Here is a 27,920-nt window from a genome sequence, read left to right as displayed (position 1 = left end):
TTTGATTATATCCGTGAGAATTTCCGATTTCGCCCGGATAATATCTGGGCTTATTGAATTAACGCCCTTCGATGTAGACTCTGGCAATTATAGGTATTGTTTATAAGACCATCGTCAACGTTATCGAGTTACTCTTGGTTCTCGAATCTAGCCAATGATCGCGCGAGGCCAAATATAATCTCGATATGTTATCATTTAATGAACGTCTCGTTACGCCGCTTTACAATATCGACATGAGATTTCATAAATCAGAAAATACATTTTCTTCGTCAGGCGAAATTGATAATACCCGTTGGCTGCAGATTAGTAGATTTGTTAATCCCAGCCTGTCTATGACAGCTCAAAAGCTATCCCTAAATCTCTGTGCACATTTTTTTACAAATCATTTGCCTCTCCATTTCCCCCCGTGCTCTGCAAAATACGCCAGGAGCTGTCTTATTCTCCATCCCGTCAAGTCCGACATGTAAAAAGTACGCGCGTGAAATTAAAAAACTTTCCTTTTTCTCTCTGTCGACAGTCGTCCCCGCGTGCCCTCGTCATCAAAAATAAACCATTTACGTCGTACAAGTTCTTTTGATAAAAAAAGGAGGAAGAGGAGGAGTAGTATCAAGTCCAATTACCCAAGCTTGGCAGTAAGGAAACGCGAGTTCTCTCTCTCTCTCTCTCTCTCTCTCTCTCGTACAACAACCCCCGGCGGCAAGTTCCTGCTCCTTTGGTTTTTGCTAGCGAACCCAAAGCTCCTGCCGTCCCTCTTCCAAACTCCGTGTCTCTGTGACTTCGGTGTTCTACTCTTATGCCAGAGAGAACTCGTTGCTAAACTGCATTTCTGGCTTGACTCGGTACTGAGTGGATTGTCCTGTTTTATATCGATCTTTGCTGTTATTCGCTTATCGCTTGATTTTTGTCTTCAACCAATTTCGGAGACTTGAATCGGTGACTCAAGGCTTTCAACATTGATTTCAATTCCCAAGTTAGTAAATACAAACATAACATTGTATGAAATATAGTGGCTTTAGGCCTCGAGTTACGAATAATCCATTCCAATAGCAATCGCATTAACGGCACCATCTCGTCGCGGATCAGTCCAATCACTTTCCCTCTCGAAATCTCTCAGACTTCGGCGAAGAAAAAAAAACTAGAAGTCGACGAAGAGGAGGAAAGAGATGAAAAAGAAAAACGAACGAGGGCAAGACTCTCCCCAAGCTCCCAAGCGGAAGTACGATCAAACGACTAATCAAAAGAGAAGTCGTTAATCTGTAGAGGCTTGACGCGGCGATTTCAATTTTCGTGAAGACGGAGTGCTGCGTTGATCGCGCGCGTCAGAGTGAGTAGGAGGGGAATGAGAAGTTGCGATGCCCGGAGCGCCGAAAAACTTGGCCGTCTGCGCGGACGCTTTCGCTTCAAGAATCGTGGGCTCAACGCAAGAGAACGAACGGACGCCCGGCCAGCGTCGCCTAATCGGGAGGGACACTTGCGAAACTCGTTCGGGAACTTTTGCGCCAAGCTCGTCGTCGTCGTCTATCCACTCTCGGCCCGGAGTGAAAGAGAGAAAAGAAAGAGAGGCGGCGCCAAGGAGAAATGGGGCAAAGACCAATAGAGAAAGTCAAAAAGCACGAGAATACCAGAGAGAGAGAGAGAGAGAGAGAGAGAGACCATTCGTAAAGGAGAGGCGAAACTGAAGAGTCTGTTAAGAGCGAAGATAAGCGGAGATAAGTAGGAATTGCGAGCGACGCGCGTATGCGCGCCGACAGTTTTCTGCACTCTGTCATCGCGAATGTGTACCTGACGGGTATCGATTTGTCAAATAGCCCTCGAGCGATATTTTTTTTTAATTTTAACCTTACACTCGCTTTTTGAAAAACTGCGGGATGAACTTTCGTGTATTTTACGTTATATTCTCTGCCTCTTTTTTTTCTTTGAAACTACTTTACTGCGTACTAAAAGAAAAGAAAAGAGAGAAGACATTGTTCCGAGAGCTTTCTCGAGAGAACGTCTAAAAAGGCCAAGCGTACAAAGCAAAGGACATCTCTTTAGAGTTGGAGTTTAGTTTAGCAAATGTTAACTTTTAATTTTGCAATTCAGTCCTTGGATTGAAGTTTCCAGCTAGCGTTCGTTAGATTAACATCCTTGATTAAATTAATTAAAAATACTCTGCTGTGCTGAAATCATAATTGTTGAGTTTTTACAAAATGGAGACACGAATAAACGATAAACATTTTGGTTTTCATTTGTAGGCGAGATGAGAATAACTTTGCCCGCAGAATTCATCAAAGCGGAAGGTCTCGAGAAAGGAAAATAGAATCTTTGGGGAGTGGCATTAAAGTGCCGAAGCTAACAACGACTAAGCAATTTCGAGACGCTCAGCTCAGTATCAATATCTGAAAAAGCATCCTTCCAAAGGAGGCGAGGGAGGGAAGCCGGCCTTGCAATTTTGTAGCGCGCGGGTGGCAAACTACTCGCATTTATAAGTCACGACGAGACAAAGGCCATGGCAAGAGAAGAAACGAAGACGAATGACGTTTGAACTTTTCGAGGCCAAGTGGAAAGGGAGGATTTCCGGGAGCCCGCCTGCTCGCGCGTTCTTTGATGCGAGTTTTCTCTGGCCCACTTACCTGCGCAAAAGTAAAAGTCGGATTACACGGCCAGGCGCTTCGCACACTGTCGACCGAAAAATTGCACCTGTCCGCGCGAGAAGGAGAATTGAATTTGCTCTCTCCTGAGAGTAAAAGCAATTGACGCTAGCAAGTGAAAGTTTTGCGTGTTTGATGTGTCGCGATTGTTTGCCAAGAATCAAAGCGCTGCCGCCGAGAGACGGAGAGATGGCTTATGAAGCGACGGCTGAGAGCTGCGATTTTCCACGGGCCTCGTTCAAATAGACCCTCTGACGGATCGACAAGCATTTATGTGCACGATGGCTCTATCTCTCGAATGTTTTCGTAACAGGAGATGCATAATGCGGATCTCAGCTTAATACCTTCGTCCGTTTCTTTTTCTTCGTCAACGCTGATCCAAAACGTCGTACTTGTAAATAGATCACTTTTTACCCCTCGTCAAAGTAGTTACGTTTCTGAAAGCTTTGAACACGCGAGCGAGAGTAGACGGAGTAACGAACACTTTGTGAAATAATCAAATTAGCAGCGACACCCAGTGAGGCAGAAAGCCACGGGCATTATTTTAGCCTTCTCTAATGATATTATAATCCGAGGCTTTTCGAAATTTCCAGCGTTAACGCGGTTATTGAGTTTGACACGTATGACGATTTGCTTATCTACGAATATGAGTTCATACGCGCACACATGCAATAGTCTTTCTAAAGTTCATATATATGCTTCCATTAGATTAATTAAGTTGATTGTTCCAATACATGCTACCGCACCTTTTTCACGAATACCACTCAAAGTATCGCCTGTTCGCGTACATCCAATCGAAATATACGAGTATATGTGTGTGTATGTGTGTGTGTGTGTGTGTGTATTAAAAAAGTGTATTTACACTGACGGAAAAAGCTTTTATTGATTTTTCTAAACATTCACTCAAACATTGGATTCCGTTTGTAAGTGTAAAAACACAAAGTTTCAGCGTCCAATTGTACGAATCGGGCGAAATGACACAAGAATTCTCATTTCGCCAAAGAGGCGAAACAATGATTGAAAATGTCGATTAATAACCTGCATAATGGCATCGGCGGCGAAAGAGGCGCGCGCAAGCCGTACGAACGACTAATCCAGATCCGCAGCGCGGCACAGGTGGGGAGAGGGGCTAAGTCGGGCGTGAAAGCTGAATTGTTGCGCCATGGAAGCCATGCTGGAATCGATACAATGCGAGGCGGAGACACAACTGGTGCATCCATTGCAGCCGAGCCCCTTTTGTTGATTCATGGTTTCGTCGATATAATCCACCACAGTTCCGCTTATTCCAAAGAGCCCGACTGTCGTGGCCCACGGCGAACGTGGCGCGGGATCGCCTCATTAGACGGTTCGCCGATAGTAGCTTCGACACAAGGCAAAAGCGTTCACGCCGCAGCGCCACGCTGGACCCCTCGCTCCCCGTCTTTATCCGATTGCCAGCGCTCGCCTATCAATTTGCGCAGGATATCTCTCTGTGAGCTTTTGTTTTCGTTGCTGATTTCGCGCATCGAATTGCGAACGACGCGTTGACGTTCTTAATCGTCCGTGAATTACTCCACTCGTCTCAGTGTCAAGTGTTTTTCGCAGTCCCGATGCTGCGACCGTCATCGTGCGTCTACCAAGTTTTATACAGTCACTTCGAGTGCGCTGTTAAGTTACGCGCATTGAAACGTCCCGCTCGGGATATTCTGTACTGATTGAAATTCTACTTCTATTACGTTCGAATAATCAATAATATACTTTCATTTCGTACACCGATAGAAGGGATAAAATAAGGTACGAAAACAACATTAATTTGTTCGCTAGACAAGCATCAGAAACGAGCCTTCGCGTGTCAGCTGTCACGGAAACGTTGAATAATTAATAAAATAAAAAGAGACTCTTGCTATACGTCCATCTCTAATAATATCCAAATGACACATGATGGCGCGCCACTGGCGTAATAACGTTAATGATATAGAAGAGCGAGCTGCGTAGGTATGTGCCTCTGAAAGATTCTATGACTTCCTACACACTATGACGCGACGACAGTGGCGCGTGCCACAGATGGTCCCGATAGCAGAGAGGAGACACGCGTGCGTGTCGTTAAACTGCCTCGAGAGAGAGGGGTTGGTTGTTTTTTTCGCGTGCCTGTGACGGGAAGGTTTGAGTGTGTGCCGAGGGATGGAGTAAAGTGCGTAATGCCATTAGTGGTAATGGCTGCGAGGACCAAAGTAACACGTTGTTGGGGCGCTTTTTCACTTTGTTTGCCGAACGGATTCCCTCCTTTACCTCTCTTCGCGGGAACGGATCATTACTTTTTATTCGATTGGAGTTCCAAACGACTACATTTTTGCAGCGTGCACTGCGTCTCGTACGAAATGCCGACCGGAATTCGCGCACACTTCCACGAAAACATTTTTAGCGCGGGCAAGCTGAAAATTTAAAACCACGCGTAATAACTTCGCCGTAAAAGCGAAGCTGGCAATATTCTAAAAAGCAGTTCGTTGAGCCTTGGTAATAAAGCCTCTGGTCTCATATTTGCTTCGCCGAGAGAGAGAGAGAGAGAGAGAGAGCGTATGTTTACACGCGGTAAATTACGGCTTTCAGCTTGAGGCGGACTTTGGAAGATATGAATGTCACTCACCGTGCTGGCATCGATCGCCTCCACGACCCAAGGGACACTGACACCTTTGAGTCGCGCTGCTGCCGCTACTTCTTCGCTTGCGCCGTCTTGACTCAACGATCACGTCGTTCGAATCGTCTCGAGACGTCGGATCTTGATCTACGTAACAGCTGCCTGCGCCACAGTCCAGACTGCAGCTTGATTCTTGGTTGGACGTCGGCTCCGTTGACATCACCGATTCTTGCTGACGTGGTGGCTGCTGCTCTTGACGCTGAACCGGGCTTGAGTTCTGACAACATTCGCTCAATTTTATTTTTTCCGAATATGGTTTGCATACTTATATTACTAACAAATTTTCCGTAAATTCAGAGAAAACCGAAAATTTTCAACTCATCTACTTCAACTTTCTCAAAGTCTACGTTAATTATTTTCATGCCCAAGATGCCATTGATAATGAACAATAAATGGCATTGTGTCGGATAAAAGTTTTTAATTCTTTTGTAAGTATATGGTAATTGAATAAATTAATAAGTAGGCACATATAGTCAATGAAAACTCTTAAGTTTTTGATCCTATTCAAAAGTTTATCCTATTTACAGTTCTAAATGTGTTGTGCGACATGGAGTTTCGAACAAAACAAAAATTACTTGGGAGCTTGATCCGGTTTTAAAAGCTTTAGTTTTAGGAGGACGTAGTATACTTTCATTGTCTTCTACATTTCCAAGTAGAGTGCTGCCTTGATTGCGCAAGTTGGACGGTATTTCTTTTTTTATATTAATTCACTTATTTTAACTCGAATTTTCTCTAGTTAGGTAATATGAAGATGCTGATATAGACATTTCATTTGGTTGAAGTCAAATTAGATTTATGATTGGAAATATCTGCAGGTACAGTATTTTTAAAGGTATAGCTGCGACGCTTACGTTAATACGGATTTCAGTGTGAGCTTCATTTATAAATAAATCAAGATTCGAACGTTGTGAATATATGTTTCTATAATAAAACTTTCTTAAGTTTCATACTTTTCAAGCTTTTCTCAGCTTTCCAAAACTAATTTTACTATGAGATATAAAAAAAATCTCGGATAAAAATGAAAATCCACAATCCCAAGCGAGACGTGATGTAGCAACATACCTGTGGCATAGACGATGGCTTGGGATCATCAATGTCATCAAATTCATCGTCAAGCTCGTCGTCGTCGTTGTCGGCGTTGTTGTCGTCGTCGTCGGGTATCTCGTTGACCTCGTCATTCTCGTCGGCGATTCTCGACTGGTTTGCGGTAGCATTGCTCCTGGGCGTATCCAGGTGTATCGTAAAGGAAGCGCCACGCATGTAGAGTATGTCCTCGTTGCCGTCATCGCCATCCTCGTCGACAACGTCCAGCTGCTGCTCGGCTTTCGGCGTTATTCGCGCGCTTGCGTTATTTATGACCACCTCCACCGCCGGACCCATGCTCTCGCTCGACGATGCCGACGTCGTGTTCAGCTCTGAAAATTAAAAAATTTTCGACGCTTGAACATCGTTATCGAGGCAAAGTCTTTGCTCGCGCGAGGCGATCTTCATAGAAGACGTCGACTCGGCTAATTTCGACGTTCGTTGATTGGAGAGCAATATCGGCGTTCGCCCCGATTGCTCGGACGCGTCAAGGCGCAGCAATCACGGCCAATGAGCGAGGCTGCGGCGAAACCGATTTTCAATATACGCGCGCGCGAACAAAAAGCCATGGCGCCGTAGAGGGAGGAACATTTTGTCGGCGCGTGACGCGCGAGCCACTCCGAACGCTGGCCTCGGCAAACTCGGCGCGCGCACAATGAGTGACAGATCCCTTTTGTGATAGCTCACTCGACGACTCGTCCACGATATGGAAGATGATTTTTTTTTCGACGCCCTCATTGGAAATTTCTTTTTTCCCTCCTATTTTTTGCCTCTCTCTCTCTCTCTCTCCCTCTATCTCTCTCTGTCTCTATCGCGTTCGTGGATGAAAGTGAAGAGGAAAAACAGGCCCTTTGTCGCAAAGCACGACTACCAGAGCCAGAACTTTTGTCGCTCGAGAGGTGACTCAATGATTATTCGAGAGCTTTGCTTGGGTTGTATATTACGTGGGCATGCGATTGACACGGGAGCTTCGTCGTTGTCGTGGCGATGAATTCACGGGTTATCTGACACAAAAGGCACTTGGTTCCAGCATTTTTGAAAGTCAGACGGCAAAGATAAAAGAAATAGGATTTTAACGCACGGATTTCTCGTTCTCGCTTATTTTTAACCACAAGTATACTAGAATCCCATTTTCATTCAAAGAGTTTGGAATTAATTTGTATAGTTATGCAATAATTTGAATAATTATTTATATTGCCATGTTTACTGAATAATTTCAGTTATCTTCAGAGTGTAAGTTCTAAAAAGCGACGAAGTAAAGGCTTACGCTCAGTTGACAAGTACTGCAGCGCTTTTGATGAATACGCAGTTTAATTTTTGACAAGCATTTTCGGAATTTTACATTTGAATGAATTTTACAAATACAGCCATCCACTGCAACCGATACCACGGTGAAAATAGTTATTTTGCTGAAAGCATTTTCGCGTGTAAATTCGTAATGCCTTTGTTTGACGAATTGTTAAAAACTATTGTAATATCCGTAATACTTTGTAAAGCAGCCTTTTGAATCTTTTTATCGCAGCAAATGATGCTTTCCGTATAAACTACAGCGATAATTGAATGTTGAAACAAAAGAGTACAGTTGATAAGACTTTTCTCGCATTTATAAATATTGGGGACCGGAGGGAGGGCTTGAATGTTGAAATAAGCCGAATAATGGCACGTGCATCATTAATCGCAACCTTGCTTGGAAAGTCAAGATCTCCGATTACGATTACTATTATCAAGTCACCTCTTGTTATTCACCATAATCTACAACACAAAAATGATCGTAAATCGAATTAAAAATAACACGAATCTAGATTGCAGAACGTTTTACCGAGCAAACGGAGAATGGGATCCGTCAATGAATGTTTCTTATTGCACAGTTTTTAAACGATAATTTTCTATTCGATCAGATGGCTTATCGATTTAGAACAGTATAAATAAAGAAAGATTTTAATTCAAAGAGAGTCTCGTTGCTTCACGAAGAAACCATCCGTTTTCCACGCGTCCAAAAGCAATCAACAAGCCCTTCATATCTCCAGACGTATTATCCGCGAACTCTCGTGGAAATTTTCCAACCCTCGCAGCGACAGAAAGAGAGAGAGAGAGAGAGAGAGAGAGAGAGAGAGAGAGGAGTGACATTTTTTTTCATTCTAGCGAATATATACGCGGCACGAGAGAAACCGCGACGCCGGAATAATCTCGACCCTATCTGTAAACGCACGTGTAAGCGCGTGAATAGGCCGCGGTGAAATTGCATCGGACGCGCGAGACCGACGAAATTGCGTGTTTTTTCTTTCCACGTTCACGCAAGCGCGCATCTTTTAATCCTCTGGCGTAGGTCGCGAATATTGGAAAAGGACTTGAAAATTGATCTCTTTCACGAGTTGATTTTTAATTATATTCTTGGTCGGTAGAAAGAGATTTAGTATAAGCTGGTTGGGCTTATTTTTTGTTTTTTGAAAATTGAATGATTTTATGAGCTAACTGAAAAGCTCTTGAACGCGTGATCGAATTTTCTAAATGAACAATGCGAAGTTTATAAAGTTATTACTATATCACGCTGAAGTGTTCTCGATGTGTTTGACGGTGTGGCTACGGGAGCTTTTTCTGGTTTCGTATTTCAACTCGAAATTTCATATCGCAAAGGTGTTTCGCTTCAGAAATTGCATTTAAAGTTGATAAATAAATCCGTTTACGGAGAATCCAACAAAGCCACTTTCACGCGGAAGTAGACAAAAGAACTGTCATTCTCCGAACTAGCTCGGTAAATTTTTTTCGTAGCAATAACGAGAAAATAATAAACAGCGACAACAAACGGACCTGCAGCGGCCTTAGTTGAAGCTGACAATTTTCCAACTTTATTACTCGCGCCGCGCCACCATCTTCCTGCATAATAATCCATGAGAGAGAACTGTTGGCCGAACCAATTATAAATGCAAGCAAAGACAAAGAAAAGTCCGAATCCGGAAAGCTCGCCGCCAGAGAGAGAGAGAGAGAGAGAGAGAGAGAGAGAACAGACTTTTCCACCATTGAATTCTTCGAAACAGACTTAGGTCAGCCCTTGTTAGTCGCTAGCCACACCTAATGAATTTAGGCTATGAATCGAGTAATTAACGATTCCGAGAGCAGCGCCAGCAAACGAACACGTCCGCTACATTAATTCTCCGGTAGACATTGCGAATTCGAGAAAAGAAGTTCGATTCTTTTAGAAAGAGGAGAAACATAATTATCCGTTACAAAGGAGCGTGTGGAAAAAATAAGAGAGAGAGAGAGTGGGAAAAGTTGAGAATGTATGTAGGAGGTCGGCTGGAGGAAAACTTGAGCGATAAATTCCGTAGGCGCGCTGAGCTCGGATTTACCACGACGCGATGCGCGCTAAAATTAGAAAAGGGAACGTAGTGCGAAATTTCGCGGAAAAATTACTGTGTGGCCAAGCTTTTTCCATCTCCTTTTCACTTTCGAAAAAAAAAAAAATCAGTTATTTTTTCGGGGGAGGTCTGCAGCGTGGGCAAGCGTGGAGAGCAATTAAGGGCTCGAGCGCCGCTGAAAGAGTGCTTGTGGCTTTGCTTTTGTAGACGCGCGGCATTACGTATACACGTACGAGGACCGCCTCCACCCTCCCTTTTTTTTTAATTGAACTCGCGTCTGGCTCCGCTCTTTTCGACGATATATACTTTTGCAGGATTGCTGCATTGTACGCACGCCGGCGATTTGCTTTGACGAATGTAATTCAGGAAATATTGGGTAATTTACGGTCCTTTAATGGAAGCACACTCGAACGGTTGATAATCGTCATTAATAATGAAATCCTTCCAGAGCGAATTATAAAGTTGAAAGTAGCTTGCGTGGACGAGCCAAGAGAAAAGTTGTATCAATCTAACATCAGGCTGATGCTATCGGATTCGCAGGCTTCAATTAAGTTCCCCAAGAAACTTCGTTTATTAAAAGGAAAGAGCATTGATCGGCGTAACAGACTCTTATTGAAGCTCTAAGAAGGAGGTATCCGAGCGAGATCGATCATTTTCAATAGTTCGTTTAAACTTGGCAACTTCGTTTGGAATCTAGGTTCAAATTACTTATTTGACACCAACTGATCGCTCTACATTACACAACAATAACGTCAGAATTGATACAAAGCAGACTGCAAGATCTTTTACTACGTTTATAAACGCGTATCGAAGTACATGGGCAATATATATGTGCAACATGTCGAAGTATATATCACGAGCGAGCTACAATAACAAAATCCAGCTTAATCAAATGCAAAGTCACGAAGCAAGAAATATTTGAGGAGAACCGTAAGCGCGTAAGCGATTGGCCACCATGAAATCCCTGCTGCGAAAGGTGTACAAATAACGATCTTGAAAAAACTCGAGTGCTTGACGAAATTGAGAAAAACAGTCGGCCGGCTGCGAAAACATGCATTTTTAATCCCGGGAAAGTACGCGACAAGGAAACGTATAGCCAAGTTTACGAAACGCAGCAGCGCTGCGGCGCGAGAATGAGTCAGAGAACGAGGAAAGGAGATAAACGACGAGAATAAGCTATATGTATATGCAAATCGCACACAAGAGAGACAGTCGCGATATCCACTTCGGTACTTCGTAGCAATCGATACGTAATTGTGCGAGCGCATATAAGGCGGCGGGGATTCCGTGTACACTGCGTGCGCTTGTATGTACGTTAAGACTGCCACTGTGCAGCTTACATTGTAGGCTCTATTGTGAGCGCTCGCGGTCTTCGACCTCAACGCGCGCTTGCTCAGCATCAGCGATGAACGAGTGATCCCCCGAGTGCGAAGCCCGACCAGTACTTCCCCGACTGCCTCTTTGATTCCGATGCATTCACTAAGTTTGCCTCTTGCAGGGCTATATAAAGTCTGCTGAGAGTCGAATATGTCACAGTTTCACCTCAGCTGCTTCCTTCGAAGCATCTTAACTCTAGACACAGTCCCAGTCTTTAGACACTATAATCAGGTATAGAACATTTCTTCCTTATCAAATTTTCACTTTTCTTCACATTAATCAACATAACTAAATATAGTGTATACTAAATTCTATCGTTTAAAAGTATTTCCAGATTTTTCAAGATCGAAAATGAAAACAATCCTATTATTGTGTGCCTTGGTGGCAACAGTCCTTGCAAATCCCGGTCCGCAGAATCGTGGTTCTATTAGTGCTACAGTCAACAAACCTATGAGTGGACCAGAAAGACGTCCATCATATAACATCAACTATCAACATAATATCTGGAAGGGAAAGAACGGTCAGATCTCAGCTGGTGGTGGTGCTCAGAAGTTTCCAGGTCAAAAATGGCAACCTCATGTTGGAGTGCAGGGGACCTGGAGGTTTAAACGTGAAGCTGTACCACAAGGTACCATCAGCGCTACAGTCAACAAACCTTTGAGTGGACCGGAAAGACGTCCAACTTACAACATCGACTACCAGCACAATATTTGGCAGAACAAGAACGGTCAAATTAGTGCCGGCGGTGGTGCCCAAAAATTGCCTGGCCAGAGATGGGAACCCCAAGTAGGAATTCAAGGCACCTACCGCTTCCCTGGCTAGAATAAATACTCGACTATTTATCGATGTTATTTCAAGAGAAAGATGTAATATTTTTAAAATAATGAGAAGAATAAATACTATTTATCAAAAAATTTTAGCCTCAAATGACGTTTAGTACCGCTAAAATAAAGAAGAACTCAACCACTACTAGTGCGATTTCCAATTTCGTGTCTTTCGCTGACGTATTGAGACTATGAATAATTTTAGAATGTCTTCGTATTTCTGTTATTCTACGTTCACAATTATCGAAGCGAGAATTCGGTATTGATATTGATCGGCTTAACAACACGAACTGTCAAGAATTTTACATAAACCATTCACTAGTTGTCCGACAGAAGGTACTTATCTCGATTTTAGGGTGCAATGACACGTTGGCTGGTCGCCTGGGGCTGTTGCGTTGCCGTTACCTTTAAACCGTGACGAGAGATGATGAATCTCGCTATCTCAACGTCGACGTTGATCTTTGTCAGGAGTAAACTAGCTGTTGATTGGATTTCGTGACGACTCGGCGTTCCTCAAGAAGACAGTTTTACAGCACACGTAGTTGCTGAGAAGTGAAGCTGGAGGAGCAGCGAAGACAGGATAATGTTGTTCATTTGGTGGACCTCAGCCGAGAGAGCTGAAGCTTGTTTGGAAAACGCCAAATTTAATGCCGGCGACTGGCCGATCCTATGCACCAATTAATTTCGAAATTTGCGAATCCGTTTGTAGATTCACGCATACCAACGTAGCATCAAAAGCGCGTATAAGTGGCGCGAATTTAAAATGCTAACTTTGCAACGCTAAAAAGTTGTTTTTGGTAATCCACTTTTGTGTATTGACTCTCTCTCTCTCTCTCTCCTCTTTCTTTTACCGACCTTCAAAGTCAAAACGTGACTCGAATATTTTCCTTTCGTAACTAACTATCCATCATCGTGTGACGGCAATACTTTACATAAAGCCGCACGTCCTAGACAAAAAAAAATTACACTGACAAACGCGCAGCTTTGAAAGTCACGAAATCTACGTCGCACCCGCGAGTAAGGTCTACTATTGCGACTGAATATATTGCAATTCTCAATCTGCATATGTGAATGAAGCTCGTAAAGTCTGTGTAGACTTGTACAATAGAGGTAAAAGCTCCAAAATAAGAAACACCTGTATCAGTATTTTAATATCGATGGGCTTTACCGATCATTAAGGGAGGCAGAAGGACTTGAATGGATGTATATGAGCGAATACCTGTAACTAAATAGAGCGAGAGAGAGTGTGTTCAGCATGAATCATACATGACTACTGGCAAGTGAGCCGAGTGCAGGAGAGTAAATCTCTATTCACGAAGCAATGTTAAGATATTACAGAAATCTACCTCTTAGATCTCGTTATTCATACTTATTTTGGCACATCTTGTAAATATCTGATCCAGTCTCCCTTTGAAATCACTTAAGGAAGGTACTGGGATGGATATTTACAAAAAGTAGAGTATGCAAAGCAAAAGCTTTTGCGGGCGCGAGTAGGTACAAACAGCTTACTCGCGATGCCCACACTATACTTAGCGCGAAAAATGAAAATTGCCGCTACTTACTGAAAGTTTTAGGGCTTGGGCCGTTCGACCATTAACAGGACGAGAGCGCCAAAGGAGTAAAGGCATCGAATTGAGAAGAAAGCAGCGTGCATTTTCGTGCAAACGAGTTGTTTAATTTTATAATAATGTTAGCGCTCCAGAGATTATTCTTACAATAACTGATGATTTATGGTGGTCTGTCACTGCGAAAGATTAGTTTTGACATTACGTTTATGATTTCACATTTTTTTTTGTCGCTGTAATTGGATAAACGTACGTTGCACTCGAATATTTATGAATTACCTGTTTAGATACATTTGATTATTGTACACGTCAATGTAATAAAAGTAAAGATGTTTGAGCAAGAAAGTATTTCGAATAAAATTATGGAATCGAGTAATGTAAAAAATTCATTTTTCATGGAAAGCAACTGACGAAGATTTGTTCATACATTCGAAGGAAATAAAACATTTACATGTCGACTTTACGTGAAGAAACTTAATGCTTCATATGTCATTGCGCATATAAACTTATTTTTCAAGGAATGTTCCGTAAATCATGAAAATATAAAACCATTTATGCGACAAAACGTCTTACGTATTCGAGATACATATTAACGTAGTATACATTTTCATGTAGTATATGAATAATAATTAATTTCTTCATCTTCGGTTTCACTGCGTGCGTTTGCTTTGCATTAACGATGAACGAGGGATTCACTTATTTGATTGACGCTCGATTTTTAATTCCCCTGATTCTCTTCTCGATTTCAATAACATATTTAACTCCAGTATAAAAGTCCGTTTATTAAATTGTTTCGTCAACAGTATCTTCACTCTAGTTTCAGTTTTAGCTTCTAGTCGTAGTAACTATTTTAATTTAGTTAACCATTGTATATTTAAACGTACTTTAATAACGTTATAATAATATTTTAACAGTGAGAATGAAAATAATTTTGCTATTGTCCGCTTTTGCGGAAAGAATCGTAACAATGGCTCGTTTTGAACGCTTTACACCGCCTGTATTTATTATAAAAACTTTATCTTTTTAACGAATTGAATTATAATATTATAAAACCAACATACTTATTTTATAGAATCGAGCAACCATTCCACCACAAGATCGCTATCGCTTTCGACGTGCAGCTAATCCCTATTCCCGAATAAAGGTTCCATCACCGCCACGGTTAACCAGTAAGCGGTCCAGAGCCCGACTTTCCGTATTGGCTATGAGCACAATATTTGGCAAGGGAAAAGTAGAGAGATCTCGATTTGAGCTGGTGCCTATCAAGAGCCTCAAGATTGGAGATGGAAACAGGAAATAGGAGCACGAGGAAAGTGGAGATTCAGGAGGGAAACTGATCCACAACATCGCGGCTCTATTAGCGCTAGCGTGAACAAACCTTTCAGTGAGTCGGAAAGACGCCCGACTTACAATATCGACTACCAGCACAATATTTGTCAAAGCAAAATCGAACGGATTAGTGCTAGCGCTGGTGCCCAGAAACTGCCTGGTCAGAGGTGGGAATCCTAAATAGGAATTCAAGGCACCTATCGAATCCCTGGCTAAAAGAAATATTAAAGTATTCGTCACTGCTACAATTGAATTATTTAGTATTCATTAAGGAAGTGACGATAAATTTATTTTCGGAAATTAATTCTTGTTTATCGATTTCAAGAAAATTTGATTTGCAAATAACAATACAGTTGAATTAAAATGTAATAGTAACATTTTTTTTCGACAACTTTAAGAATATTAAAAGTCTATTTGAATAAATAATAGATCGTGAATCTAACGTAAAAAGTTAAAACAGAATATATCTAATAATTCATTATATATCGATTAAAAATATTATTAGGGAGCCAATTATTTTCTTACTTCTATTTCGCCTTTCAAAATAGTATTTCCGGTCAGGTTTAGAATCTTGACAGCAAATTTAAAACGAAACACTTCTACAAGGATTAAACATATTCTTTAAAATACATTGAATAAAATAAGCTATATACTGTATTTGTTATATTTTCAAAAAAAAACTACGAACAAAATATGGTTCGAAGAACGCTGTTGTTTGAAAATGGAGATTCTACGTAGAAATGAATCCACCTGCAAACAATCCCCTTCGAATTAGTACATTCAAATCTATCATAACAGAAAAACAAAAGAAGCTTGAGCGCATTAATTCCGATCCGATGGATCGCGAAGCGCGTAGCTGGCACTTTCGATATCCCCCACGAGAAAAGAGAGAGAGAGAGAGAGAGAGAAAGAGTTTCGCAAAAAATGCTGGGTGAGCGTTTTCTTTCGGTACTCCAACCTCTCTTTTGCTCTCTCTTTTATTTTGTTATTTTTTTGGTAAACTGGTGTGATGAACGGACGTCGTATGCAACAGAAATGAAACACGTATACACGTATAATAATATTTATTTTTTTCGCTCGGTTCTTTTTGATATCCTAATTTTTTTCTTTTCTTTTGTGGAAAAAATGATGTACTGTTGAATGTCAGCTATATACTTCAACCACAACTCTAATTTGAAGCTTGTTCTTGTTTTGACCTTGTCAATATTTGTAATCTGAAATATCTTTCGTTAGAGTGCTGAGGAGAGAAAAGTAAGTGGCTAGGGTATAAATTTTTGAACCACTGGATCAAATTTTCGTCGTTAAACTTCAAGAACATCAGAGCGAACTAAAGCACAAACTTCCGCGACTTACCGGATGAAAACTCTTGCTACTAGGATTTATTTTCATGTTGTGCAACAGCACAAGATGTTAGAGACGCTTGCTGGACTGTCTTGAAGTTCATTGATATTTGGTAGATGTTAGAGTACGTAATAATTTCGTTTAAAAAGCGTTTAAGATTTTGTGGCATTGAAAAAAAATTCATATCTTTTGGCTAATTAAACGTAAACGACCAAATTTTCAAAATGTTAAGCGTACGTCAAAAATTTGAACTGGAATTACAAATTGAACTATTTTCGAATACAGCCCATATAACCAGATTACTTGTATAAGTAGAAAAAGAAAATACGTATCAGGAATAGCGGCTTGCCACTCAAAGTTTAAGCCCATTAGAGTATTGCGAGCGTCAGTAACCTATTTTAAAGCAAATAAATAGTGCAATTCATGATCAAGAGGCGGAAGTAACTAAGTCTCTGGAATTCGCAAGCGTCTGTATAAATACTTGATAGACGTAAGAAAGAAGTATTTCGGGCGACCTTCCGCGCAGTAAGAAAAATGTTCTTTTGAAAACATTCGAAAGAAAGTACGGAACGTTTCATCGCGCACGCGAGTACAAATTGTCAAAAACACAACAATGAACGGACGTCAAAGTACAAATAGCTCGGAGCAACCAGAATTTCGGGGGGAAAAGAAGCGCAGCTTCGCGAACTTTTTCGACAAGTCCGCCGGCTCTGAGGCTCTGAAAGCCGAGTCGTCGCTTCCCATGCAGAGACGTATCAGTGCTCGCAAACATACAAATCCTTTATGCAGCGAGTACACGTTCGCGTGACGTCGCGCAAAATATTGCGCGCGCACTATACCCGTTTGCAAACGTAAAAGCCACAAAGTGTATGTTGAGTGCGTGTCGTTGGTGTATTTTTCGAACGAGAGAGAGAGAGAGCGCGAGAGAAGGACCGCATTAAACTTGAAATCCAGAGGCAGAAACTGCCTCCTCTTCTCGATATGCGTTGCTAACACGCTAATGAAGCCCCATTGTCACGGCTGCGCGATAGCGGCATTCTTTGTACATAGTCGCGTGTGTGCGCGCGAGAGAGCGAGAGGGAATGAGCGCGATAACGTGCCGACGTACGATAGAGAGGGAGAAGACGAGCTTTTAAAAGCACACACACGCGCGCGCTCTGCATACGCCGCGCCGTTGAAGCTTGTTACAACGTTGTCGGATGGAGTTTGCTCGCTATCTAGATGTGCTAGCCAGCTTTTTTTTTTTCGAATGAGAGCCGAGTTCCTCGCACCGCGTCATATTCCGACGACAGAAGTATATATACAGGCTCTTCTACCGTCAACACTTTTGAACGTAATAATGTTTGGAAAAGTATTTTAAAATATACTCTGTCTGCGGTTTTTTGTTAATGTGATAAAACTATACTGTAAAGTATAGTTGTGTAGAATAAAGCAACCGTGAATAATAATTGAAGATCCATATTATGGGTGTTGATCGAACGTCCAAATTTCGTTTATCAATGTTGAAAAAACGTTACATTTTTGAAAGTAAATAGCAGTTGCTATTTAATGTAATGTTAACGTTATATACACAGTTTCAAACCTGAGTATCAATACTTCAAAAGCACCAAGTACGGTCGCTTTACACGTTCGAGGGCTCATTCGATCTCTCTCTTTTAGGATTCCACAAAGCATTCGGTTTTTCGTTGTATGTAGCAGTCGAAAATGCATTTTACCGCGAGCGCCAATTAAAGCTGAAAAAAACTCATTGGAAGCAGGCAATAACATATAAGTTTGAGAAAAGGGCACCGGAAAAAAAGAAGATGAAAAAATGACGAGGCTTAAAAGCGTCGTGATGACGACACAGCGCTTGGGATGGCAGGCAAACTTTATTGAAAACGCACGCGCGCACATCCGCGCACCCAGAGCCTGATCTCCTTTACTCTGGCGGATAACACTTCGCGGCTAAAAGCTCGTCATTGTTTGAACTTTATATCGCGGCCAGCCCTTGTACATTCTCATCGAATCAGAAACAATCGCGCTCCCACGACGAAAGGCGCTCGTCTCGCGCGGGCGAACAATGCGGGGCGCGTCACAAAGCCGCTCATTTACCCGAGGGAGCCGGGGCCGCGCGAGCTCGAGATGTTTTGACATAGACCCGGGCTCCTCTATCCGCGTCGCGGGGCAAGACCGGCGACCGCGCGCGCCGAGTGCATTTTACGCCTCGACCTATATTTCCCGCCAAGCCGCGCGCATATCGCAGGATTATATCCCGTATTGGCCGCGAGGCGCTCGCGAGCTTCATTAGAGCGCAAATAACGCCTCGTTCCGCGGTCTACGCCCTGAGCCACACCTCCGTTTCTGCCTTTGGCGCCCGTCCTTTCTCCCCGTCCATCATTCGGTAATTGCTATTGTGATTAGCTTCGTTAATCAGTCGCGCGCGGCCTCCGCTGCCTTCTGCTCGACATCGCGTAATTACTGACCTTTTTAACGCCCGCTGCCTTCGCCGAGAGAAGGCTGCATTTTATTCGTCGTTCTCTTTTACTATTATTTTTATTTGCGCGCGCGAGCGTATCTCGCGATCGTAGCGTTTACACGCGGTTGTTTCATTTGCAGTGAAAAGTTGATTAATACTCGGCCAATCGCCGCTGCCTTCATTTTTTCTCCCTTACGACGTTCTCATTTTAATGCTTGTTTTTCAACGCTTTTAATAAAAGCTTTCGAGCGCTGCTGCAATATTCATTTGTTCGATGCGAATATCAGAGCTTATTTGATAAATCAATACTCTCGAACAAGTCTTGTACTACCAATAAAGTTCGCACTACTCACTTGCCTAAAGCTCCCGGCATCAAATACGTCGTCAAAAAAGATGTGCTTTGCGCGAAGAGCGATTTTATCTCATCGTCCAGCAGAACTTTGAAAATTCTAGTGTGCTCATTTTCGAATCCCTCTCTCGTTGCAAAAATATTACAATGAGAAAAGCGTTTCGGAAGGTTGCCACGAGAAACGAGAGCTGGCGCGCTGCACGAATGTAACTTCGGGATGGCAGATCCTCAATCTCTTTTCACGGATACTCAGCCATTCTTCACCAAGTTTGATAAACGCATTATACTCGTAAGCTCCTGCGGAGCAGGGCGCCTGCATTTCGAACGTCCCGCGGAATGCGACGAAATTGTCAAGTCGACTTTCCTACTTTTTCTCTTCAAGTTTTATCACGGAGTGAATGTCGCGTAATACTCACCGGTTATAGGCTACACGAATGCATTAGCCCGTATCAACTGGGTCATCTTAATGCTGGTTATTACGAAAATGAGCTTGCACAGCAATTTCGCAAACACATTAATGAATTAGAATTAGATAGTAATCAATGAACTGCATTGCAATATGCGAATTACAATAGAGAATGATTCGATGCTTGATTGAATGTTCGTTCAAATGATTATTCTCACGCGAATTGCATTCAAACATTCGAAATCTACTAAATGGAATAGCCGCTGATAATATAGTGCATTTAGAAGCTCATAGTAAATTATCTACTGATACAGCAACGTGTTAGGATTTCATTCTCGAGCGCATGTCCGCAACCTTTGTTCTTTTGACTTTGCTCCCACTTGCTAACCGCACGCTTGGTCTTACAGTAATCCGTAAAGTCATCAGCTGGAGCATAAAGAATGAAACTCCATTTGAAAATGAACTATGAAGCCCAAAGCAAAGAGAATGCGTGCTTTGTGCCAACAAAGAGAGCGTAGCGTAAAAAAAGAATGAAAGAGCAGCTGTCTAGAAGACAAACAGTGTCTTTAAGCGAAAACTTGGAATGAACTGTACGAATAACGGATTTTAAATGCATTTTCTTACTCCATCTGCAATGTGTCTATATAATTTTCGTCAAATACGTTATATAACGCACTGATACAGAACATTGGTGAAGTATATACATGTAATATTACAAATATTATTGTAACTAATTGCTCATTATTGTAATATAATTTGCTCATTATTCAATAGACAAATTTTAAATAATATTGGAAATAAAAAAAAATATTATAAATATTATGTGATCGCGAATGAGGGAAAATGCAGAGAACAAGTCTTATAGTTCCACGATCCGTTGATTCGTGCAAAAAAACTTCTGTCAATGATGGAAAGAATCAAATCCAAACCGGATCGACCTGTCACAAATATTCAGCCTCCAACAGATCAGAATGCAAAGTCAATATAATGTCTTTGTTGGCACAAGTGAACAATCTGCTTACAGCTAATGTATAAAGATTAATAATACGTATTATTATTTGAATTTAAACAGCTACAACTCGAAAAGCCGATGAATGCGAAATATCTATCACCTAAAAATTAATGATCGTGGAATTTCCGAATTGAGAAAACGTAAGAAAGCAATTTCGAATAACTTAAAACATTCCGGTGCTTCACATGTGCGTATACGTCGAACATCTTGAATGCACATCTCACGCGTTGAGATGAAAAAAAAAATTGAATCTCGATAAGCTAATCGCGCAAGAGAAATCATTGCGACGTAAACTTCCTTATAGTCCATCGATATACCATTGTTTTTCCTCGATCTCGTCGCGCGCACGTTTGCGCAGCATCAACAACGAACCGGTGATTCCCCGAGTGCAGTCCGACTTGTAGTTCCCCCGACTGCGATCGCTTTGAGATTACGGTGCATTTACTAAATTGGTTTGTTGGGTATATAAAGTCTGTTGAGAGTCAAATATGTCACAGTCGTAAGCCAACAATTTCATCCGAAGTTTCTAGTCTCAGCTCAAGCCACTAGTCAGAGAATATTCAGGTACATAGTGATCCTTAATTATTTTACTTATCAATATAACTTTATAAAAAGTGTATCATCAGAGTGATAGTTAAAATTGACACTGGACTATATTTTCTAATAATATTTTCTTAATTTTTAGGACTAAAAATGAATAAACTTCTACTATTATCGGCGCTAGCGACCACGATTATTGTGGCGTCGGCTCGTTTTACAATGGGCACACCACCTCCTTATATCGTAATAGCATTAGTATTATTTTGTTTTCAAAATGCGTATTATCTCATTGAAAGCATCAAGTTCTCTATCATTTTCAATATTTGATGATTTTGCTTGCAGAATCGCCCAACCATTCCACCGCAAGACCGCTATCGTTTTCGACGTGAAGCCAATCCCAACCCCCAGAATCGTGGTTCCATCTCCGCTACGGTCAATAAGCCCATGAGCGGCCCGGAAAGACGTCCAACTTACAACATCGACTATCAGCACAATATTTGGCAGAACAAGAACGGTCAAATTAGTGCCGGCGGCGGTGCCCAAAGACTGCCTGGTCATAGGTGGGAACCCACAATAGGAGTGCAGGGTACATGGAGATTTAAAAGGGAAGCCCATCCGGAAAAACACGGTTCTTTTAGCTCTAGCATGAACAAACCCTTGAGTGGACCGGAAAGACGTCCGACTTACAATATCGACTACCAACACAATATTTGGCAGAGCAAGAACGGTCAAATTAGTGCCGGCGGCGGTGCACAGAGACTGCCTGGCCGGAAGTGGGAACCTACAGTAGGAGTGCAGGGTACATGGAGATTCAAACGAGAAGCCAACCCTCAACATGGATCCATTAGTATTATGCAATCGAAGCCATTAGCAGGGCCAGAAAGGCGTCCGTCTTACAAGCTCGACTATCAACATAACATCTGGCAAGGGAAGAACGGACAGATTTCAGCTGGTGGCGGTGCCCAAAAATTGCCTGGCCAGAGATGGGAACCTCAAGTAGGAATTCAAGGCACTTACCGATTCCCCGGCTAAAACCAATAAACGTATTTTTATTATATAACACCGCGATTTGATTTTTTGTACTTTAGATGATAATTTTGTTTTTCAATATAATTTATTTTATAACGATTCTACATAATCAAATAAAACTATGAAAATTATATTTTTTTCAATTAATTCTGAAGAGATTCCAAGCTTGTACATTATTATATTTTCAAGTTGAAGTATCCATATAATTACCAATTTATTTTTCTTTAGATGCATATTAATAAATCACACATTTGCATATAGTAACTTATTATTAATAATAACGTCTTTTGATAAACAATTTTTATCAAATACATTGTTCATTTGTGAAACCGAACATATGCGGCAATTTCATCGTTCGTTCGGATAGCACTAGAGCTAGCTCTCGACTATATTAATGATGCGTATAGTCATATTTCAATCAAAACATCATATTTCACTATAAATTTTATCTGATAATAAAAAAAGCTGTCAACTTTCGTAAATTTACACTGCCTCTGAAAATAGCCGTAAAGTTCCATTAATTAAAGCAGGCGAATAATCAGCGAGGCGAGGAAGAGAAGGAGGAAGAGAGAGAGAGAGAGAGAGAGAGAGAGAGAGAGAGAGAGAGAGAGAGAGAGATGCAGGTCACACGAGCGCCATTAATCCAGGCGCACCTGTGCATGAAAAACGTGCGAGAAGCAAACTCGACTGCGATGCATATCTCACTCGTGATTTTAAAAAAGAAGGGAAAAGAAAGATAAAAAAAGTAGAAATGAAGAGCACTGCATCCATCGCGGTGGAAAAACTTCATCTTTAACGGTCGCGCACGTGCGTCAATGCGGCAGTGCTTTTCTCTGTGTCAGTCGAAAGATAGGCTGGGTGGGGGGTGTATCGCCGCGTGTCCTGTTTTACAATGTCGAAGAAAGGGAGGGAGAAGTGTCGCCCCCGGGATCTGTCTCTCTGCGGTAGTCTGCGCGCAATTCTTTGCCGACGGCGATGACGCGCGTATTCGCTCGCGACGACGCGCCACTCTCGGGAAATATCCAAATGCCGTCTCGTAGCCCTTCCCCTGTGCTCCTTCATCTCCTCGAAGATAATCGTCTTCCGAACGATGTGTACGTACACATGCCGTTGCATCACGCCTAACGCCGAATTCCGGATTGCCGTGCGCGCGGCGTTTCGATTTTCAAACATTGATTTAAGCCACACTCAGTTGGAATTTCGCGGCGAACTCGGCTGAGAAAACTGTTATTAAATTAACGCGCGAATAATTTCGTAAGTGAATCGTCGTCTGACTAAACTGCGATTTAATCTACTTACAGTGCGCTCGGCGCTCAGAGTCGTATTTTCAGCGGAATATCCTCGCGTACAATTTACTTTGTTCGGCATTATTTAAGACGAAATATCAGTAATGCTAATTCCACATTCTAGCGATTGGCTAAGCTAAGTGAGAACTTGACCGCTGCAAGAATGTATTTAGGTCAGGCAAACATATATACGTATACATATATAAACTCGCTTAACATGGGCTGCGTATGACGCGGCATCACAACAGTCGACAAGCAGTTATGAATTATTTCCTTTATATGACAATAAATGTTGGAGTTTATATCCCAGAGCGTTGGATAGGGAAGAAAGAAAGGAAAGAAGGTGGACGTAACGTGGAGCTCTCGTCGTAAAACGGGAGTGGAGCGTGCGTCTCGCGCGGGCTGTGCGGGGCAATCCTCGAGGAAATGAAAAGAGTCGAAAGCGAGCGTACAGGTGTATATAGTGCAGGTGTGTGTATGTATATATATACATAGACGAGAGCGAGGAAGGAAACGCTTACCAGCGCAGCTGTAGCCGTTCTTGTGCAGTATGTATCCGTCCCTGCAGTCGCACTCGTACATGCCGTCGTGTAACTCGTAGCACAGCTGCTCGCACGGCGAGCCATGCCCACATCTCCCTGCAAACGTGCAAGATACATTAATTTTCTTCACTCTCCAAGCCTTGGCTGTGCAGCTACGCGCGCGCTAGCGCGTATATATCACACCTCTTTCACACGCCGCGCGCGCTACGGCCATTGCGCCGATACTCCGCGGTCGAGGCTCTTTAATAAATCGGCTAATGTTTCACGTCTGACCGCGCGCAACAGTTGACCCCCCTGCCCCTGCAAAAAATTAAAGGAAAATAAAAAGCACAACGCTCGTTTATTTCGTCAAATTAATTTTCCGAGGATAATTGGATTTTACGTCGTAGTGCCGAAAATTCATTTTACTACCCCAATCACATCTTCTGCTTCTCTCTCGCGCGTCAGTTGATTTTTTAGAACGCAAGTCAAATTCATTCGTCTGTATTTAATCAAGCTGTAATCAAACGTGCAGTCAGTCACGTTTACATCGGTTCGCAATTCATATCCGCGTGCTCGCGTCGTTAAACCTCGTCGCGCATTCGAGTGAAAAAAGAAAGATTGATTGCTCAAAAAAGTGCTGTTGGAATAAGTGCCATCGTCACAAGAAAAGAAAAGAAAAGAAGGAAACTGGCGCGCGAAACTCTCAACCTCAAAGCATAAAAGCTCGACCCATTAAAACCATGGTCGTCGACATGTGGGGAAGGAGGGGCGAAAGGCGGAGAAGGGCGAAACTTTATTTCGGACGCCTCGAAGTCGGGAGCGACGACACTCGGCGTAAGTGGCGCGAGATGGCCTCGCTAATGGCTCATTCCGATTCGCCGTGGTAGCTAAGTGCAGCCGGTGAAAGAGACAGCAGCTCGGTGTAACAGTTGCGTTAACGATTTTGTCCTCGACGCGACGAGAGACGCCGGTCTCCTCGCGCGCCCCCTGAGCGCTCGCGAGAACGAGATTACCCTGTCTGCGAGTCTGATGACGAAAACTTGTCGCGCTTTCTTTTTCGACGACACCGACCGACGACTTGGTAATAAGGCACTTCATAAAACTTCATGCCGGCCTCATGCAAATTTGTCGCCATTATAGCTCTTTCCAAGCTCTATACCTATCCGTTCATTTTCATGGCACGCACATAGCTGCCGTTCTCCGAAAATTGGCGCATCAAAATGATCGATTAAATGCATGTACACGCCATAACACAGCTATACGTAGTTGTAGATTAAAAGTAGAAGGTAGATATATATAATCGCGCGTTGCACCAGCTCATCCCCCTCTCTCTCTCTCTCTCTTTCTCGCTCTCCTTTATCTATGATTAGATTCTCATGCATATGCATTATTCAACATAGCTCTATCGATTATATACACACACAGATATACTAGCTTTACGCTTCTCTGTATGTAGCTTAGTTTGTATAGTTTATGTACGCGTCGGAGGCGCTTCCCCCAAGTAAATTGCACGCTATATCGTTGCGTCATTTACCTACCTATCCAGTCAGAATATTTACGTAAACGCGCATACGTAAAGAAATACGTCGAGCGAGAAAGGATTCGCTCGATAAGTAGGCAACACGACAGCTCAATCGACAGTCACGGTCCGTAGGCGGCGAATGGATTATTTGACGCTAGGCGCCGACGGGGCCGTCGCGCGCGTTCACCCTCACATTTGCCAAGCTCTTCGCGCACGCGCCATTATTATAATTTTCGATGTAGACGCGCGGATCCTCGAACGTAGATGGCGTTCATTGCAGGCTATTCAATGAGGACGTCGAAGCTTGTTTCGACCGAACTAGCTGTGCATACGTTTTTACTCCCGGCCGAGTGTGTCCCGTTGAAGCTAGAAAAAAAAAAAACACGGTAGAACAGGGGACGGAGAACGGGTCAACGATCAAAATAAAAACAAAAAAGAGCGCACTTTAAAAGCGTACTTTATTGCACTGTCGCGCTTTTCACATCTTGATGTGTGCGACGGACGAAAAACAAAAAAAAAAGGAAAAAAAATAATACTTCGCGAAATTTCACAGATATAAATCTCTTTAATAGAGTCGTACATTCCCTGGTTGAAGAGTTAAAACAAAGAGTTTAGCAATTAAAACAAGTGACTGTCGCGAAAAGAAAAGTATTCTGTTTGCAAATTTCTTTGCTATATTTTTACCATAGTACTTTTTCATCTTGGCACAGAAATCGATTTATTAGTTTGCTCGTCGCGAATTATAATTAATAGAGAGTGTTCTAGACATGCTCGGGGGCGCAAAAGTCCACTTATCAAATATCTATCCCAAAATGAGAATGCATTTCCATGTTACAGCTCAGACCAAGAGAGAGATAGAGAGAGAAGTGGATGCGTAATATCGTGCTACGATATTAATATGCGGTCGCACCCTTAGTAGTTAAAATTCCGACGTTCGGAATGTGTGCATTTTTGCGTGCACTTTTTTATCTCGCGCTAAGAGGAAAAAGATATTCTGAAGGAAAAAATCAACGATGGACTTTGCACGAGAGTATCGTAAAACTATTCCGCCCGCGCGAATAAAAGCTGCGGCAAAATTGAACTGATACGCTCGTAATAAGCATTCACTTGCCCTTCTTTCGTTTCTCAGTTGTAACGGGTGATCTCAGAAAAAGCGCAATAAAACGTTATTAACCGAAGGAATTGCAGAAAGTAACATAGCTCTAATGCTAGCTACGTAAAACTTTACGAAAAAAAAAAAAAAAAAGAAAAAGCTCGGTAATTCTATGCAACGATAGTAGCGCTCGCGTGCGCAGAGGTACATCGCAGTAATAAAAACAACAGGGGAGCGTATATTCGCGTCTGTCGCTCCATAAAACAGCACCGAGGCAGCATACATTTTCATAAGCCGAGGAGGAGCGAGCGCGCGCATCTACGCGCCATTCGGTTTATCTGTTCACACGGCATTTGGCCAGGCGCGCGTGCAAGGCGTCATTTGGATAAAAGCAGAATGATTTCGCGCGCAAGAGAAACCGGAGCCCGGCACAGTGGATCCGGGTTAACGGGCCTGCAAGTGCCCTCGAAGTGCCGGGAGAGAAAGAAGCTGCGCGCAGGTGAGTCCCACGAGGCCGTCACTTGGGACCGAGTGTCTTTCCCTCTCGCTGCACGCAAACGGCTGACTTGGAAAAAGAGGCTTGAGGCTCTTGCGCTACGCGGGGAGGATGTTTAATAGCGTTGATTGAGAGAAAGCTACGACGGTGGCGGCGCGCCAGCGCACGCATGAGCGAGTTTGAAGATGAAATTACGCTACGCGAAATTGGACGCCAGCACTATGTATACTGCGGCGATAGTTTCGGCCTCCATTTCCTCCAGTTTCGTATTTCTCGTTTGATCCTATCTGCAAGGAAAATGCTATCATATTCTAGTCATGTTCTATTTTTTGCTGACCACACAATTTTCTACATAAAACACTTCGTAAAAAACCAAGTCAATATCGATAAAGCGGAATAACCTTACAGATTCTCCGTGAATATAATTTCCTAGCGAAATAAACTTTCATAAGTTTGAAAACTAAGTAAATTATATATATATTGCAAAAAAAGAAATGAGTTTATGAAGAAGCGTTGATTAATTTTAAGAAAAAAAACTAATTCGTGTGCATACAAAATTGTAGAAAGTTGATATTGCATAAATAATTCGTGTACGTGAATACTGGTGAATTTGCTGAAATTACTAGGATCCCAGTCTTTTGGGAAAATCGCAAAAGAGGGAAGCGCACTTTTGCTTTCGAATGAGTGGAAGTGTGTGCGGCGGCAGTGTTTAGAGGGCCGCGCACTCAAACAGAACGTAAAGAGCTAGTGAGTATTTCCATCTTATGTGTAATTTTATAATAAAGACTAGTTATTAACATCAGTTACGTGTACTCATTCTTGTTCAGTGCGTATACCTTTATTTTCCTACTAATGATTGAATTATGAATCACAATATACAGCATGTCAAGAAAAAATTTGTAAAATGCTGATTTTTAAATAAATATATCGAATAATTTCGGATCCATGGTTCTCACATGAAATTTCAATATTAGCTCGATTATATAACTGTACGATGCTCTAAATTCTGCAGTTTGGCGAAACATAAAA

At 42.3% G+C, this 27,920-nt stretch overlaps 3 protein-coding genes across 3 annotated transcripts in view; 2 read left to right on the top strand and 1 right to left on the bottom strand.

Annotated features, from left to right (window-relative positions):
• LOC131663503 (pikachurin-like) overlaps positions 1 to 27,920 on the bottom strand; it is a 113,524-nt gene that overhangs the window by 62,321 nt on the left and 23,283 nt on the right. The window contains exons 3-5 of the mRNA XM_058933953.1: positions 23,778 to 23,894; positions 6,367 to 6,719; positions 5,254 to 5,521 (exon numbers count right to left, since the gene is read on the bottom strand). Coding sequence (XP_058789936.1) covers positions 5,254 to 5,521; positions 6,367 to 6,719; positions 23,778 to 23,894 — 738 coding nt within the window. The remainder of the gene's footprint in view (positions 1 to 5,253; positions 5,522 to 6,366; positions 6,720 to 23,777; positions 23,895 to 27,920) is intronic.
• Positions 11,121 to 12,005, top strand: LOC131663505 (uncharacterized). Its single transcript, XM_058933955.1, has 2 exons — positions 11,121 to 11,351; positions 11,446 to 12,005. Exon 2 carries the CDS (start codon positions 11,472 to 11,474, stop codon positions 11,940 to 11,942), a length of 471 nt encoding a protein of 156 aa, XP_058789938.1. The 5' UTR covers positions 11,121 to 11,351; positions 11,446 to 11,471; the 3' UTR covers positions 11,943 to 12,005.
• On the top strand, positions 20,872 to 22,148 carry LOC131663504 (uncharacterized). Its single transcript, XM_058933954.1, has 3 exons — positions 20,872 to 20,965; positions 21,087 to 21,184; positions 21,284 to 22,148. Exons 2-3 carry the CDS (start codon positions 21,095 to 21,097, stop codon positions 21,971 to 21,973), a joined length of 780 nt encoding a protein of 259 aa, XP_058789937.1. The 5' UTR covers positions 20,872 to 20,965; positions 21,087 to 21,094; the 3' UTR covers positions 21,974 to 22,148.

Source organism: Phymastichus coffea, unplaced genomic scaffold (assembly GCF_024137745.1).
Source record: "Phymastichus coffea isolate CEN01 unplaced genomic scaffold, Cenicafe_Pcof_1.1 PCOF00036, whole genome shotgun sequence".
Classification (NCBI taxonomy): Eukaryota; Metazoa; Arthropoda; class Insecta; order Hymenoptera; family Eulophidae; genus Phymastichus; species Phymastichus coffea.
This window is presented reverse-complemented; position numbering and strand designations above follow the sequence as displayed.

Coding starts and splice junctions, on each gene's coding strand:
- LOC131663505 (XM_058933955.1), top strand. CDS start 11,472: ATGAAAACAATCCTATTATTGTGTGCCTTGGTGGCAACAGTCCTTGCA.
- LOC131663504 (XM_058933954.1), top strand. CDS start 21,095: ATGAATAAACTTCTACTATTATCGGCGCTAGCGACCACGATTATTGTG. Junction 21,185..21,283: donor GCACACCACCTCCTTATATC/GTAATAGCATTA, acceptor TTTTGCTTGCAG/AATCGCCCAACCATTCCACC.